A 16,138-nucleotide genomic window follows, 5' to 3' on the forward strand; every position below is an offset into this window, starting at 1 on the left:
GCATTTGTATGCTTCTATTCTAATAAATCCATACTAAATTATGTGTTTATGTGCAAGGAGACTTTGGGCCAGAGGACCTTCCCTTTCCATGGCCAAATATCTCTCCCTCATCATCTGAGAGTCTTCACAAAAGTAGGTGCCCGTTGAAACAAACTATTGGTGGATTAGGAGGGAGAGCAGTGAGGTGAATAGGATTTACAGGTAATGAGTGGCAGGAGAGGAGCAGGAATCACATCGCTTCTGACCTGTGTTTTTCGAAAAAGACTTCTCTGTGGATGTGGTCAGTATGCAAGGGCGTGAGAAATGCAGAGCATGTATGACTTAGTGATGCATTAAGTGTGTGGTTCTGTTTTTAGGAAGAAGTATCAGAAGGTGCTATCCAGTGTTGTTATAATCCAAAAGAACTACCGAGCGCACTTCTGGAAGAGGAGCCTGCAGCGCCTGAAGGCCTCTGCGGTGACCCTGCAGAAGCACTGGCGTGGCCGCCTGGCTCGCAGCCGCTACCAGCACCTGCTGCAGCAGGAACTCCGGCGGAAGCAGGAAGCCGAGGAGAGAAGGAGGCAAGAGGAGGAAGAGCAGATCAGAAGAGAGGAAGAGGAAAGACAATGGCAAGAAGAGGAGGAGCGTAGGAGGAAGCGGGAAGAGGAAGAGGTGAAGGAAAGGTACAAGATGGTATCTTGCGTTCTGCGTTGGGTTTAGACAATTTAAAGGGGAGCATTTTAGAATGAGTTTTCTCCCTTTGCTTTAACTAGTCCCTTACCACCAATAAGGAACGAATACAAGTAGCTATAAGTGAAAAAATAAGTTTACTAATAAGTGAAGCTGGAACAAGTGAAAAAAAACAGTAAATATTCACTATATACAAAATTGCTAAATCTCACAAACTCCCTGAGAACAAATTGAAACCTAAAATGGTGGAAATACACTTTTCCAAGATGGCACCCACCACAGGCAATGGTGCATAGGGAGTCAAAGGGAAATGGCACCAGAGCCTCCCCCTCAGGATGATGGCCCTCACAGGTGACCGTGCTGTCAGGAGACAAAGGGGAAGGATGGCAGGAAACCCCCATGGGAATGAAGGAACTTACCCACCAGTTCTTGTGGCAAATGGAAGTGGTGCTGTGTGTGGGGTCAGCTCTTCTGCTTGCTGTACTTGCTGGACTCTGCTGGGTTTATTATATAAATTTATTTATTATATATTATTATAATTCATTTATTATAGAAATTTCAGCTTATAATTGTGTGATAGTTTGCTTTTCAGAAGTAGTTATTCTACGTTTAGGCTTGTTATGTACTTTCACAAAGGGGGATCTCATCAGACTGTGTGGCAAATATCAGAAAATTCTAAGGTTAGAAGCACTCACCTTGAGTCCTGTGTGCAGTTTTGGGCACCAGAATGTAAAAAACGTGTTAAACTAGAGAGTGTCCAAAGCAGAGCAGTTGAGGATGGTGAAGGTCTGGAGGGGAAGCTGTATGAGGAGTGGCTGAGGTCACTTGATTTGTTCAGCCTGGAGAAGATGAGAGTGAGGAAAGACCTCATTGATGTTTTCATCATCCTCACAAGGGAAAGAGGAGTAGGCTCTGCTCTCTTGACTCTCATGCCCAGTGACAGAACTCGAGGACATGGCAGGAAGCTGAGTTAGGGGAGATTTAGGTTCAATACCAGGAAAAGATTTTTCACCTAGAGGATTGTCAGCACTGCAATAGCCTGACAGAGTTCAGGAAACATTTGGACAATGCTCTCGGGCACATGGTGTGACTCTTGGGGTGTCCTGCACAGGACCAGGAATTGGACTTACTGATCCTGATGGATCCCTTCCAACTCAGTGTTTCATTCTATAATAAAAGGAAGGATCTATCTAATTTATTTGCTATAGAGTGTTTTTGCCCTTTAGTTCCCTGACCATGAGAGATGTGTTCAACCCAGCATCATGTCAGAGAAATGTCAGTGTTTCGAGGAATCAGGCAAACTAATTTTATTTTCATTTTCTAATTAATGTTAAATGGCACCTGAGTGAGTAGCCAGGATGGTACTAGCAGACCAGTTTGGCTAACTTTTGAACATCCATTTGACATAAAAGATGAGGGGGAAGTCCACTGAGAACAAGCAAAAAACAACACATATGTAGAGACAAAGTCAGAAGGACCTAGGTGCAATTTGAGCTGTAGTGAGCCAGAAGTTGGCATGCAGTTATTGCAAATACACTTTTAGCAGAGGGGAGACATGGAACAATTTGGTCTAACATTCAGCAGGAAGAAAATAATGTTGGGAAAAATGAGGTATTTGATGCTATTTTTATTTTCCCCAAAAGCTTAACTGTTGGATATTAAATATAATTAGGAAGGATGTACAAGATTCAGAGTATACCATGGAAATAAAAGGTTAGAAAATGCTCAGATAAATCAAATGATAAATTATAAAGAAGGTATGGGGTTTTGGTGAAAGTAATGTTTGGGTACTTCAAGAACTAGCTAAAGCAGTTTAGAACAGTAGCTATTCTCTTTCTTCTCCTCTGTGGATAGTAACGTGGTAGTAGTTTTTCCATAAAAATGGAAAATACCAAACAATTATGACCCCCTTTTAAAATGGGAGAAGGAAGAATAAGGGAATTGTGGACCAGTCAGCCTGACCTCAGGAAGATACTGAAATAAATGATCAAACAGTTGTAAATGCTTGATAAAGAAATTAAGCCAATGTGGATTTCTGAAGAAAAAACAGCATTAGAGTTACCTGTTTTCTTCTGTGGTGTCTTATGGCATGTCTTGTGGACAGGGAAAAACCATGGAGGGTAGGTAACTTGACTTTGGGTAAGTGGAAGCTAGGTAAGGGCTTTGATATGTTACAGCAATACTCTTAAGATGCTTTGAAGAAATTTGCTTTGGAAAATGTATGTGAAGCAAGATTATGATTTTTGGTTTTACTGTATTTAATTAATAAACAATATTATCTTTTTGTTAAAACTCTTGAATGGGGTTTTTCCATGATCCATGCTGGATATAGTACTGGATATGTTTTCATAAGAGTTTGGATGAGGAAATATGAATATCCTTATTAAATTCGCAGATAAAGCCATCTGCTGAGGGGCTGTAGGCATTTAGCCTAGGATTACAGTTCAGATAATTTTGGCAAGTTAAAGGATCTGAAAATCAGGGTGACTTTTGGTACAGACATATGCAGATTTACAGTCAGGCATAATCAAATGCATGGGGAGTGGAGGAGGAATGCTTACTTCAACAGCAGGAGGAAGGTCTGGAGGCTAGGTTGGATATGTCACCAGTGTCATGCTGTGTGAGAGGAAAAAGCAAATGCTCTCTATAAACAGAGTTGTTTTCTCTAAGATAGGTTGATTCTTCAGTACCCTTCAGTTGGAGTACTGTCCCTAGTTTTGGGTATCACATTTCAGGAAGAGTGTAGCTCAGTTGATGATGACTAGAAAGCTGGAAGAAGTACCAAAGGTTTAAAAACTGTGAGCAACAGTTGCAGGAATTAATATGTAGATTATAGGTGGTACTCCTAATGTGTTTTAAAATTGTTGTGCTTTTGAGCTCTCTTATCATTTAAGGCAGTTGTTTTACTCATGACGACTGCTAGGGATCCTTCAGTAGAGTTGAAACCATCTGGTTCTCACTTATGTCAGCTTTCATTTACAAATATTTCCTGAATTTTTTTTTTGAGAGTGTGAGCACAAGAGAGAGAGCTTTAAGGACTTTGTGACTTGCAGCTGCAGTTTAGAATTTGGCTGGGAAAATCTGCAAGGCCTGGGAAAAAAATATTGTTGCCCTCCTGTTCTCCCTGCAGTTGAATTATAGGTTTGAAAGTTACTACTGGCAGTGGTAACTTTTCTCCATCCAGCAGCATCCTATTCCTGCTCCCTAAGCATGACCCTGGCTTTTATCTGTCTGCTGGTTCAGCTGCATACTTGCTCTGGAAAAACTGGCCATAGTGATAGCTTTGCTTTGGAGTATAACCTTTTTGAACTGGGTAGAGCTGCAACACCGTGGGATAGTTTTTTTCCTCTGCTCATGTTTACTAACAAACTCTGACTCTTACAGTCTTCATTAATAAACTGGATTTTGCATGCCACTGAGAAGTTATGTGAGCTGGGGCTTTAATACAGTAAAAGCAAAACAAAACACAAATTCAGTGGTAGTATTGCAATAACTCTGTTTTAAAAAAATGAACAGTTTCCTGAAATCTGTCCATTACAAACATACAACCTCAATATTCACAGATTTATTGTACTTCAGAAGATTCTGTTTACATTTATTGTGAGTCTGATTTGTCTTTCTGTCACTGTTTCCAATGTCCTTCCTGGTGTGTTCCAACTAATCCAATTTCCTAATTGATCTGAAAGTTAAGTGCATGGGGAAAATCTGTTATATCCACAAAGGTCATGCCAACCACAGAGAATTGGATTTTTACTAAATTGCAAAAGCTTTTAAATCAGTCTTACAGCAAGTACCTCATTTTACCTTATGCATGGAGGGATGATGTGTCCGTGTAATTCTGAAAACCTTACATAGGAGAACTAGGTCTGTCTCTGACTGTTACGTCTTGTTTTTTGACAGAGAAAAGGACCAACTGAATGCACTACTGCAGGTGGCCCAGGTAAGTTTCAAAGTTGTTCTTTTCACATGTTTTCTTGTGAATATCTGTTAAGAGACCTTCATTGCCTCCACTTCGCCTGGATACTGATACTGTTATTGTGACAACACCATTTAAAAAATGGGCTTTGTTCACTCAAAACCTGCAGGTGTTTGGCTTTGGCAGAGGTGCATAGAATTTACAAGATAGGCCTTTTTTCAAGGCTCTTGTATGAGCTTGCATTGATTCTATTTGAAAATTTCCATATTGAACATACAGCATCCTATTTTTATCTTTACTGCTTGAGCTTGTTAGATAACCTTGTGATGTGCTACACTGTGACACAGTGTGTTTTTCTGGATTGTTGCCTATAGCAGCCGAAATAAGAGTGCAGCCAACTGCTGCCATGGCTAAAATAAACCCCTTGTAACTGATCTAATTGTTGGTACTTGACATACCAAAGAGCAGACCACCTACCCCGAGGTGTGTGAAAATGGCTGTGTGTCTCATTGGTTTTTTTCCCATACCACTTGTTCCCCAGTTTCAGACATGTGTGTTCAGGAGAGATTAGAAGCATAGAAATGCATTCATCCACAAGTAAGAGTTTACCAGCACTAGATAAATAAAGAAAACAATGATTAAAGCTTAAACGAGCCAATATATTGACTGCATTGTCTTAAGTCCTATCAGGAAGTACAAGAAATCGTAATTTTTACTTTTTCTCATGTTTGTATCTGTACTCTTGTGTATGTTTCAACATCATAATGAAATTTCCAGACCTCTTAATGAATTTCTGGGAAATCTTCAGCTCATAAATAGTCTATGCATATATGTATTCATATATAGTTGCTCTCTCCTATATGTATGTGAGTTCAAAAAGAGAGAATGGACTTTCAGGCTGCTTTTATTCAAATTGCAGTGTACAGTGACCAACAGATAGAGAGGCTTTTCTAAAAATTCACTGAACCCAGTGAGCCTCTTTTGTATGATTCCTAATAGTGGTAGATTGCTGTGAAAAAGGAGGTACCTGAAGATCCAGTAGTTCTACCTTTATCTTTAACACCATGAATAGTTGCAGGATGCTTGGAGTCATCTTTCTGCAGATGGTAAGTATAAGGCAGGCACAGGAGATGGGAAGAATGAAAGTCCAGGCAAGGAACACAGGTTGAAGAAAGTGCTTTAACCCTCTTCTAAATTCTTTAAGGTGGAAACTGTAAACACTGAGGAGGTGGATATTCCCCTGCAAGAAGAAGAGAGACGTCAGATGGAGGAGATCTTAAGACTGGAGAAGGAGATTGAAAAGTTGCAGCAACAGAAAGAGGATCACATGTCTGTCATCTCTGAAGACACCAGGCATGAAATCTGTCGGCAGCGAGAAGAAGAGATACAGAGGTTGGAAAAAGAGGCATCAAGGGTTGCCCAGGAATTCTTGGAGCTGCTGGATTTTGGCAATCTGGATGAAAGTGTGCAGAATTTAGAGTGCTCACTTTCTAGTGAGGGGACACTCAACATTGACTGCAGCCTGGTGGCACCACTGGCTGAAGAAGAAGTGGATGAGGGTTTTCATGCTGATGATGAAGGACGCCCAACTTCCAGTTTGGTGGTCTCAAATGAGCATGGCACGAAAACCAGTGGTAACTACTCAAAGGAAGTTGCAAACACAAGCCTTTTGCTTCTCCAGAGGGAAGTGGGAGAGGTTGCCCCTGCTCCAGGACTGCCTGTGGAAAGAACCACTAGCCCAAAGGAGCAGAAAGCCCTGTCTGACCCAGCAGAAAGCATTTACAGCACTGTCTCTGATACACAGAGGCGTAACAGTGGAGAGGCAGGAGAGCCCATTTACACCTCCCCCCCTGATGTGGAGTCTGACTATGACCATGAGGAGTTTGATGGATATGGAGATGCAGGGAATGCCTCAGCTGAGCCTCTGAATGATGAGGAGGGTCTGAGACACTCACATGGTACCAGCCTGGACTCTAACCGTGGCAGCCTGGACTCGGTGAGAATCTCTCTTTTCACCTTCCTGGACATTAGTGTGACTTTGTTGATATTTGTCTTCTTATTGTTTGCCTGCTTATTCTGGGTATAGTTACTGATATGCAATTCTCTCTTATATCAATAATCATCTTGGAAAAAAGGGAAGAGTCATAGATAGGCTGAAAGCCAGAGGGCTTGTGATTGTCTGGTGTCTGCTGGCACACAAGCTAGTACATGTGTACCTATTTTAGATTGCTTCCATTGCCATATGTTAATGTAACACTTTTTAGAAGGAAGGAAAGCAAACAGCTGGCATTTTGTAGGTGTATGTTCTGCCTTAGAGAGATTTCACAGAAGGGTCCTAAGGTTCCAGTGTGCAATGACAAGAGGAAATGGGAAAGGCTGGGGCTTGATTTGTCTCCATCACTAAAACTTCTCTTGTTCTAGGTCTGTTCAGAGTCAAGGGTTTATTTTCAGCTGCTGTGTACAAGTTAAGCTATTCTAAAGCTGGAAGAAATTACTGTGCTGATTAGGTTGGATCCCAGTGCACACAGCCAGGATCACTGAACCTTTTCATTCCTGCTGCAGGGACAATGACAAGGTGGTAAAGCTGGGCTATTGGCCCCACACTTCAGCACCTCAGCTGAGTTCCCACACTGGTCTGGACTTCCTGAGCGTTCTCAGGGCAGCTGCTTAATAATGTAGTGATAAATCCTCTTACAGGACAGGATGTCAAAGCCCACATAAGATTGTGAGGAGTTCAGGTGTGAAGCCAATGACAACCACAAAAATACTTCTAATAAATGATATCCCTGAGAAGAGACATTTGAACTACAAAATACCTTTTTTTTTGGGAGCTCAATTTACTTCCTTCAGTATGATTTTTCAATGACAGATTGTGACCTTTCTTAAAAAATTTGCATGGTTGTGCTGTTTGCATTTCCCTGATGTCAGCTGCCAGCCATCCCAATTTTTTATGGGATCTGCTTGAATAAAGGTACCTTCTCTGTGGGCTGGTACTCACAGATCACTGTCAGGTAATCTTCAAATCATGAATCATTCTGTCACAGCTTAGGCTGGTTTCTACCATTCTCCTTAAAATGCAAATAGAAGTGGAGGGTTTCATTGGGCTCATCAGTGAGTAATGGAAAAGCCAGTTGATAGTTTGTCATAGTGTGAGCCACAGGAAGTGATAACCACAGCTGAGTCAAGATCCCATCAGTAGCTGCTGTTCCAAGACTGCCTGGTTTTTGAAACTTAATGCCAAGGGAGAGAATGGATGAGTGGACCAGGGATGAGACAAAAGAGGGTCACAGAGAGAAGACAGAAGAAAAAAATCAAAAGAAGCAACATGTGTTTGAGGAAGGAAGAGGTCTAAGGAGTTGCCTTCATTAGTATGGAATTAACAAAGCAAATTGAAGGAAATTTTATTTAGGGTAAAGGAAATTATTTTGTGTGTGAAATACTTTCTCATGGCTGAGGGCCTTTATCTAGTTGGAGAATAGAGATAAGTAAATTCAGTACTATTATTTCAGTAATTCAGATTGATGTTTTTAGGGTTCGGTTATCCTGGACTGTGCTTTTTTTTCCTGATCAACCCAAAGCAAGTAATTTCCTTGCTGGGGTTAAATCATGTTCCATCTTGTCTGTCATTGTGGCCTTTCTGCCAGAAAAATCAGAAAACTTCTCCAAAATGAAAAATTCTCTCATAATCCCACCAAATTAGATTTTGCAAGGTGGGCTGTGCCTTAAAAACAGGAAGTTCTGTTACTGCAGGGAACTGGAGCTTTCTAGCCATGTCCACTGCTCTCCTTTCAGGTATGAAAATTCCATGCTCTTGCTTTAGGCATTAATGGATAAGCTGTCAAGCCTCTGCTTTACTGTAGTGCTTTTTTTTGCAAAGGGACTAGATGTAGTTTTGTACCTTCTGATCAAGTGACTTCTGTTAACTGCTCCACTTCTGCTGCGACCAGGAGAACCCAAGTAGCCTGTACCTCTTCTTTTTTCTTTAGTTTCTGGAGAGTGAGGAAGAAGTGGATGTTTACATTGATACAGATGAAGAGTTTTGTAATGGACGAATCACTATCTTCAATGGTTCGGGTCCGCCCTATTTTCACAGTTACCTCTACATGAAAGGTAAGTGGATTTTGCCAAAACCGTGGATGGATGGGATCCAGGAAACCTGCTTTCCTCTTCTGTTTGTCCGGAATCATCATCTTTATTTGCTTTTAGTTCTCAGTTTATTCTTCTTTTTTTTCCTTCTTCTTTTATTTAAAACAACAAATAAAGTGATAGCTGGATGTCAGAGATATCTTTGCCACTGAGACTTAATTGTGCCTACTTGGTATGGGCTTAAATGATTCATTCTCGGCTATGAAACTGAAGTCAGAACAAGAATACTTGAGTAGTGCATGTATTTCTATATTTTGCTTTTGTTTCACTAGTTTTGTTCAGTTTTTTCTATGTTTGGTTTCTCTCCTTCAGTTCCTTTTTTTGACGTAGGAACTGAAGTGGCAGCTGTTCCTGCCCAGGAGCAGGCTGAGAATGGAAGCATGGCCCCTGTTGCGTGTCTGCTGAAATGTTGCTCCCTCGCTTTGCAGGCGGTCTCATGAACCCGTGGCGGCGCCGCTGGTGTGTCCTGAAGAACGAGGCCTTCATGTGGTTCCGCACCAAGCAGGAGGCCCTGAAGTCAGGCTGGCTCTACAAAAAGGGTGGGGGCATGTCAACCCTTTCACGCCGCAACTGGAAACGCCGCTGGTTTGTGCTTCGAGAATCCAAGCTGATGTACTTCGAGAATGATAGCGAGGAAAAGCTGAAGGGGACTATTGATATCAGAAGGGCAAAGTGAGTGCAGAAAGAAATCCCTTTGAATCCTAGTATTCACTCTCTAAATCAGTAATGAAGGGTCCAGTGCTGCTGTTCACTGGCCTGTGTGTCTCCCATGGTGTTTGGAGAATCAGAAACAAAGGAAGAAAAAGACAATTACAGCATATAGTTTTACTCTGGAGGGAGTCTGCAATTACTTGATAGTTCTTTTCCCAGCCTTGCCTTTCATAATCCAGTAGAAGTTCTTTCCAAGCCATGGATGGAGCCAGACCAGGAGGTGCTAATTAAGTACATACCCCATGCATTCTCTCCTACCCAGACTCCCATCTGTTTTCTGGCTTCTCCAGGCATTTCACAGAGGTATTATGAAGCTCACAGTGGGATCTGAATTTGGCAGCATGTACTGTGCCTTTTCTTGAGTCCTGAATGCTCTTTCTGCTGCCATAGTCAATTCCTCAGCTCATGCTGTAAGAAAGGACAGACTGGTCACCTTTTAGCATTATGCAGACCTGTAAAGTACCAAAAAGAATGGCACACCTGACTTTGTAAACAGATCTCTATATCATCCTCCGTGTTATCTCTTCTTCCCTTTAGTCTGCTGGTGTCTTGAAAATCCATATAATGCCTTAAGCTTTGGTTTTTAACTGTACAGATCTTTTTAAACATCTTGATGTGTATTGGCGGAATTTTGTATTTCTGTCAGAGTTACAAGCCATCTGAATCATGCTTTCCCTTCTGTGTGGTGGAAGGGCATGATGTGAAAGAATCGACCTGGTGGACTTCAGGCCTGTGAAAGGTTTTCAGCTTTGGCTTTTGTGCTTTCTTGTGTTCCAGAGAGATTGTGGATATTCATGAAAAGGAGAATGCCTTGGACATTGTGACAGAAGACCGAGTTTACCACATTGTTGCAGAGTCACCAGAAGATGCTAGGTACAGCAGGGAGTTTTGTTAGGTTTGTTTGTACAGTGCAGGCCTGACACAGCTACTCATCGGAGAGTTTGAGAAATTCCCTTTTGCTGGAGAAAAGAGGGGATTTGTTCCATAGTGTCATTTTATGCTTCCTGGGACGTATCACACCTACTTTGGGGACTTGATGTTACAGCTACCAAGGTTGTGGTTCAGTCTGGCAGTCACAGGACTGCCAGCTTCTCATGTGGCTGTGAGCATGTGGAATTCAAGGGTTACTTCAGCAGACACACAAACCTTAATATAAACTGGAACATCTAATAGCTGATTTATTTATTTAATGGAATCTGGAATCAAACAAAAAGTCTATTCATGTTGTCTGTAAATGATTGCGAGAGCAGCTGGGTTTTATCCAGGAGACAGAAAAAGGCTGCAGCTTATCAGAGTCTGTAGTGTCATCTGATAAAATCTTCCCAGTGCAAAGCAAACAAGTGACTCACGTCCTTCCTTCTTGGCATCCTGGCCAGACAGTGGGAATCAGTTGTTTAAGGGCAGGTTGGACAACCTGTCCTGGCTATGCAGAACCAAGTTAAGAGGTTACTGTCCCCAGCCACTCACGTGTTCCCACTTTTACCAAGGCTTTTGCTCTCTCAGCCCTGATGTAACTGTTTCTCTGATCTACTGGTTCTGTGAAGTTATTTTGGTTTTATTATTATTTTGGTGTAGGAGAGAAAGGGGGAAAGTGTCTGGATACAATTTAACTGAAATAGAAGAACAGCCACATGGACAAGAAATGGGCAAATTTAGGGAGCAGTGGTGGAACGAACAGTAACTTCTTAACCCAGAACATCCACAACTGCAGTAGGCATGCCCTAAGATAACACTGCAGAATTGTTAGGATGATTGTAAACCAATTGTGGCCTCTGTCTGTGCCCTATCAGTCTCTCTTCTGAGGGAGAAGAAAGCACCGGCACTTGCAGTGGCAAAGGGCAGATTAACAGATGTCACAGAGGATCCAGTTTGAGAATCCTCCCTAAGTATGGATGTTTGCTGATCTCACTGGAAGCTGCAGATAAGAATCTGCTTTCTTTGCAACAGTGATTAGCCTCTAGATATGTCTGTAAGAGAAGTCCTTTCACAGACAAAAAACTTCACTCCAAATTCACTTATAAACAATCCCATGATTAATTGCCAGCCATATGACTTTCAAGTTTATTAGCAGATCAGAGAGAGACTAATCAAGAAGGCTCCCAGACGTCTCCAGGAAGATTCCCAGCTAACCCTGTTTTTACAAGTTCTGTATGCTCTTCTCAGTCTTCTGACATGGGCTCCCTGTAAAGCCACTGCCTACTTAGAGTTCTTTGAATAACAAGTGGAAAACTAGATTTTGCAGGAGCAGCTGTCAGTGGGTTGAGGAGCATGCACAGAATTTTCATGAATAAATAAGGAGGAAGGAAGACGTTGGAATCTGGTATGATCAGCCCAAGAGATGTTTTGACATAGCACTCAGGAAATTGTGAATGAAGAAATTTTCCCACTGAAATCTTTCCAGATTCTTTGATCATGTTCTTGAGCCAGTTTCACTACCGACAGTTTAACTCTGATTCTGTTTTGATTGGCAGTGGCTGGTTTAATGTTCTGAGCCGAGTACACAGCGCTACAGCACAGCAGCTGAGGGAAATGCAGGATGAGCAGGCCAATCCAAAGAATGCTGTGGTGAGTTACTGTGCAACCAGCCTGTGGGCATGCTTGGAGCCCTCTGTGTTTAACTATTTGTGCATGTTTTTCCAGCACATGCAGTACTTCTTAAGCAGTGTAAGAGACTTGGACATTGGTAATTATAAAGAAACAGCAAAGCTAGTAGCAAGGAGTGTAAGCAGTGTGGAACATGATGCTTGTTGTGGGTTACTCGGTTTGATCACAAATAGCTCTTTTCAGTTGGAGGAGAAGAGGGAGGCTGCCTCACACAGATAAAATGTCTTTGGATGGGACTAGTCTGGGTCACAGTTATTCCAGACGGAAGATAGCAGTTGGAAAAAAATGGTGTATTTATGTATTTTTCCAGTACAGAGATAATAGCTAAGGTTATTTCAGACCTTCATAATACCCTCTGGAAACTTGTAACTGTTTTTCCTCCAGTCCTGTGGAGTCCCTTGTGATCTTATGCTGTTTAGGGAGCAAGATGATTCCCTTGTGCCTTTCTTGTGTGTTCTTTTCTACTCAAGCTATTGGAATTCAGAGGAATGGTTCCAATTCCAATACTGTTGACAGAGGAGAACACCTGTAATTTAAAATGCAATCTGTGTCTTCTTCACTCTACAGGGAACCCTGGATGTTGGACTTATTGACTCTGTCTGTGCCTCAGACAATCCTGATAGGTAGGTACAGCCATCTGACCATCTCTTAAATAAGAAACTCCCTACAAGAGTTTTGTGGGTAAGTCCCTGTTTCCTTTGGGGTTTGTATTTGTTTAAACTCATGCATCTTTTTCTCCAAACAAATAAACATAGCTGAAATCTTTAGCTTGTTTCAACCAACATCACTTCATAGGCATGAAGTCCATATATGTATTCTTTTTGAGTCAAAGTTTTTCCTTCAGCTCCTAAAAGTGAAAACAGCATAATCTCAATGCCAGAAAACTGTAGTTTTATCTGCTACTAGCACTGAACAAATATGTCCAGCAAAAGCAGCACTTGCATTTTTTTCAAGAGTAATTTTGAGTTAATCTTGTAAATTTAGGGGAAAGAAGCAAAATTGTGGAAGAATAATGGAGGAATTTAGAGATCTGTATTATTCTTGATATCTTTGCAATGCAACAGAGCACAGACCTTTAGTTAGTTAGTTAGTTTCAGAGAAGAGATGATGGGATATTTCATATCACTTTATGTTAACATTTAATTATTTCCCACATATTAACAGGTTCAGCTAGGGCAAAGATACTCACCACAGTCCTGAAGTAAAATGTTAGCTATTAAGTTATTTATCTCTGTGGTCTGGGGACACAGCTCTGGGTTCTCACAGAAATTGCTAGGACTTTATTTTTAGTAGTTTAGAAAATGCATTTCAGAAGTGAACTAAGATTTCATTGATGAAAACATTTTAGGCAGTTCTCAGCCTGTACTCCTCATAATTAATTTGTGAACCTAGTGAAAACTAGGAACAAATAGTAAGCTTAGCAGTCAGAATTTGTTTATGTATGTGCTGAGAAATATCAACATTTGAAGCAATGTTGAACAAATTCTGAGGAGAATGCTTATTCTCAACCAACATTTTTGTGCAGCTTATTTTTATACTCCATAGGTTTATGCATTTTTCTAACAGAGCTTGATTGCATATTTTGCTTCATACTTGCATTCTACTTTTCAATCTGTATTTTCTCATAGAAATCTGGTTTTGCTTTCAAAGGATTATGAGTCTATCCTCTTGGAACTGGTCATACTTCTATTTTTCTATTTTCCTGGAAAGCATCAATTCTGTACAGAATTGTGAATGTTCTTTTGATAAGATACCAGTTGCAAGAGATGAACTAAGTCATCCAGCAGCAACAGAACAGTTTTTCCTCTGTTTTGTCAAGATCAGCTCATCCTTTGTAAAACTAGTCTCAAACATGTTTTAGCTGATCCTACTGAGACCAGTGTTTGCTATTGCATCACTGGTTTTAATAAGTATGAGGAGAATGGCTGTACCAACTCAGCCTGGTGGTACAGGCACTGGTTAGCTCCAGTCAGTCAAAGTCCTTTGCTAATGAGCCAAGGACATTTTACAGCTTCTTATCAGCTTATTAATATTTTCTTTGGAAGTAGTTTTTGAAAGATACTTATTTTCATTTAGCTGGTCTCTGCATTCATTAGTTGGCAGAGCAACTGAAGAAGAGTTGATCTTAAGTATTTCTGCACTACTCAGTAGTTTGTATTGAGAAAGTCTTTCTGTTTATGGGAAGGTAAAAAACATTACTTTGGCTGTACTGTGAGTTACTTGCATGGTTATGATTAATTTTGATGCTTTTGTTTTCTGGCAGACCGAATTCTTTTGTGATCATCACAGCCAATCGTGTGATTCACTGCAACAGCGACACTCCTGAGGAAATGCATCACTGGATCTCCCTGCTGCAGAAACCCAAAGGCGAATCCAAGGTGGATGGCCAGGAATTCCTTGTGAGAGGTGAAAGAAAATGCATGCAATTACATGTGAAACTCATCTTCTGCTTATAATCTGACAGGGAGCTTTGATTGTTTCTAATTCAGTCTAGTGTTTAGCTGCTTCCCAAAAACTCTCATCCTCTGCCCCCCTGCCTTCCTGCCTGCTGTTTGCCATGTCATGTGTGTGCTAGCCTTGGATTTTCTCTAATTCCCTGCCAGGTGGGAAAAAAAATGCTTCATATGTTTTATTTTCTGATGATAGTTCTAGCCAATTTCTGATGATAGTTCTAGCCTAGTCTGGCAAATACCACCAGGGAATAGGAAGGAGCATGGCTGCTGATGAGGAGCAGCTGGCTTAGATGGACTATAACATGACACTGTGGCTTTTGTTGGCAGCTCAGCTCCTTCTGACACCTGTCATGTAGAGAGGGAGGGAGGGAGAGAGATCTTTGTGGGATTGCTGCTGTCCTCAGCTAAACTAACTAACCTGGTTATGGTAAACATAGTGAGGTGAGAAGAATTCTCTCAGGTTGAGCAGAAGGTTTAAATTACATCTTTAGTCAGAGCTTAATTGAAGATGGTGGAGCATGAATAGCGATCACAAGTATATTGCAAAATATTCACCCATTTGTATTAAATATTTTAAATGTTCTCTATGCTTTGAGCTCATTACATGGTCTTAAATGTATGAAGACACTCCTGATCCAGTCTGTGGAAAGCAAGTGCATGAGCAAATTGCTTTGCATCTTCCAGAAATGTCTGTGAAGAAATAAATGTCATGGAGTGGTCATGGCAAAGCAGAAGGACAGAAGAAAAAGGTTACCAAAATATGGCAAAATCCTTCCACTATTACAAATTTCAAGGAGTTTGAATGATACAAAGGAGTCTATTAGACAACAGTTTGAGTACCTTAACTTCAAAATACTTAATTGCAATGCAGCAGTTCCTTTTATCTAGTGTTGTTCATAAGTCAAAGAGAAAAAGGAATGATCCTTTACAGAGTATGTTCTGCTCTTCCTAATAAGATGTCTCTGTAACAGCAGAATAGACACAAAGGCCTATATTCAAGGAAGATCTATATATTTTCTTTTTTTTCTGAGCTCTTTGTTCAGTCCCACCTTTTCTGAACATTTTGTTTTGTGGATGGACATTCCTTTTTTACACCTCTGAGTAGAAAATTATCTTTTTGACAGCTTTAGTAATGCAGGCTGTAATTTCTTTTCTGTTGAAGTATTGAATTTTCTTAATCTTTTTTTTTTCCTTTATTTTGCAACAAATCTAAAATGACAGTGAAATTATTTGTCCTGACCATGGGAGCAAATGATAGACGTAATGACATGTTTGTGTTTCCATGCTAGGCTGGCTTCATAAGGAGGTTCAGAGCAGCAACAAGATGTCCTCTCTGAAGATGAAGAAGCGCTGGTTTGTTCTGACAAACACTGCCCTGGACTACTACAAGTCGTCCGAGCGCACGGCCGCCAAGCTCGGGACGCTCGTGCTCAACAGCCTCTGCTCCGTGGTGCAGCCCGACGAGAGGGTCTTCAAAGACACAGGTGAGAGGGGGACGGTGTAAAGAGCAGCCTCCAGGTGCTCCTGAAGAGGGGATGGTGCAGGACTGTCGTGGTGTGGCATGCTGAGAAGGCAGTCTTGGTGTCATCTGAGGCTTTGTGTCTGGCTGCAAACATCTCTGCCCATGGAAACTGAGAGA

At 41.2% G+C, this 16,138-nt stretch overlaps 1 protein-coding gene across 2 annotated transcripts in view; it reads left to right on the forward strand.

The window, feature by feature from the left end:
- Positions 1-16,138, forward strand: part of LOC110468366 (unconventional myosin-X) — a 58,639-nt gene that overhangs the window by 29,168 nt on the left and 13,333 nt on the right. For both annotated transcript variants that reach the window (XM_021526276.4, XM_021526278.4), the window contains 10 exons: positions 357-662; positions 4,570-4,609; positions 5,790-6,581; positions 8,572-8,695; positions 9,160-9,403; positions 10,220-10,315; positions 11,914-12,007; positions 12,614-12,669; positions 14,310-14,452; positions 15,789-15,983. In XM_021526276.4, coding sequence (XP_021381951.2) covers positions 357-662; positions 4,570-4,609; positions 5,790-6,581; positions 8,572-8,695; positions 9,160-9,403; positions 10,220-10,315; positions 11,914-12,007; positions 12,614-12,669; positions 14,310-14,452; positions 15,789-15,983 — 2,090 coding nt within the window. The remainder of the gene's footprint in view (positions 1-356; positions 663-4,569; positions 4,610-5,789; positions 6,582-8,571; positions 8,696-9,159; positions 9,404-10,219; positions 10,316-11,913; positions 12,008-12,613; positions 12,670-14,309; positions 14,453-15,788; positions 15,984-16,138) is intronic.

Source organism: Lonchura striata, chromosome 7, assembly GCF_050655825.1.
Source record: "Lonchura striata isolate lonStrDom1 chromosome 7, ASM5065582v1, whole genome shotgun sequence".
Lineage (NCBI taxonomy): Eukaryota > Metazoa > Chordata > Aves > Passeriformes > Estrildidae > Lonchura > Lonchura striata.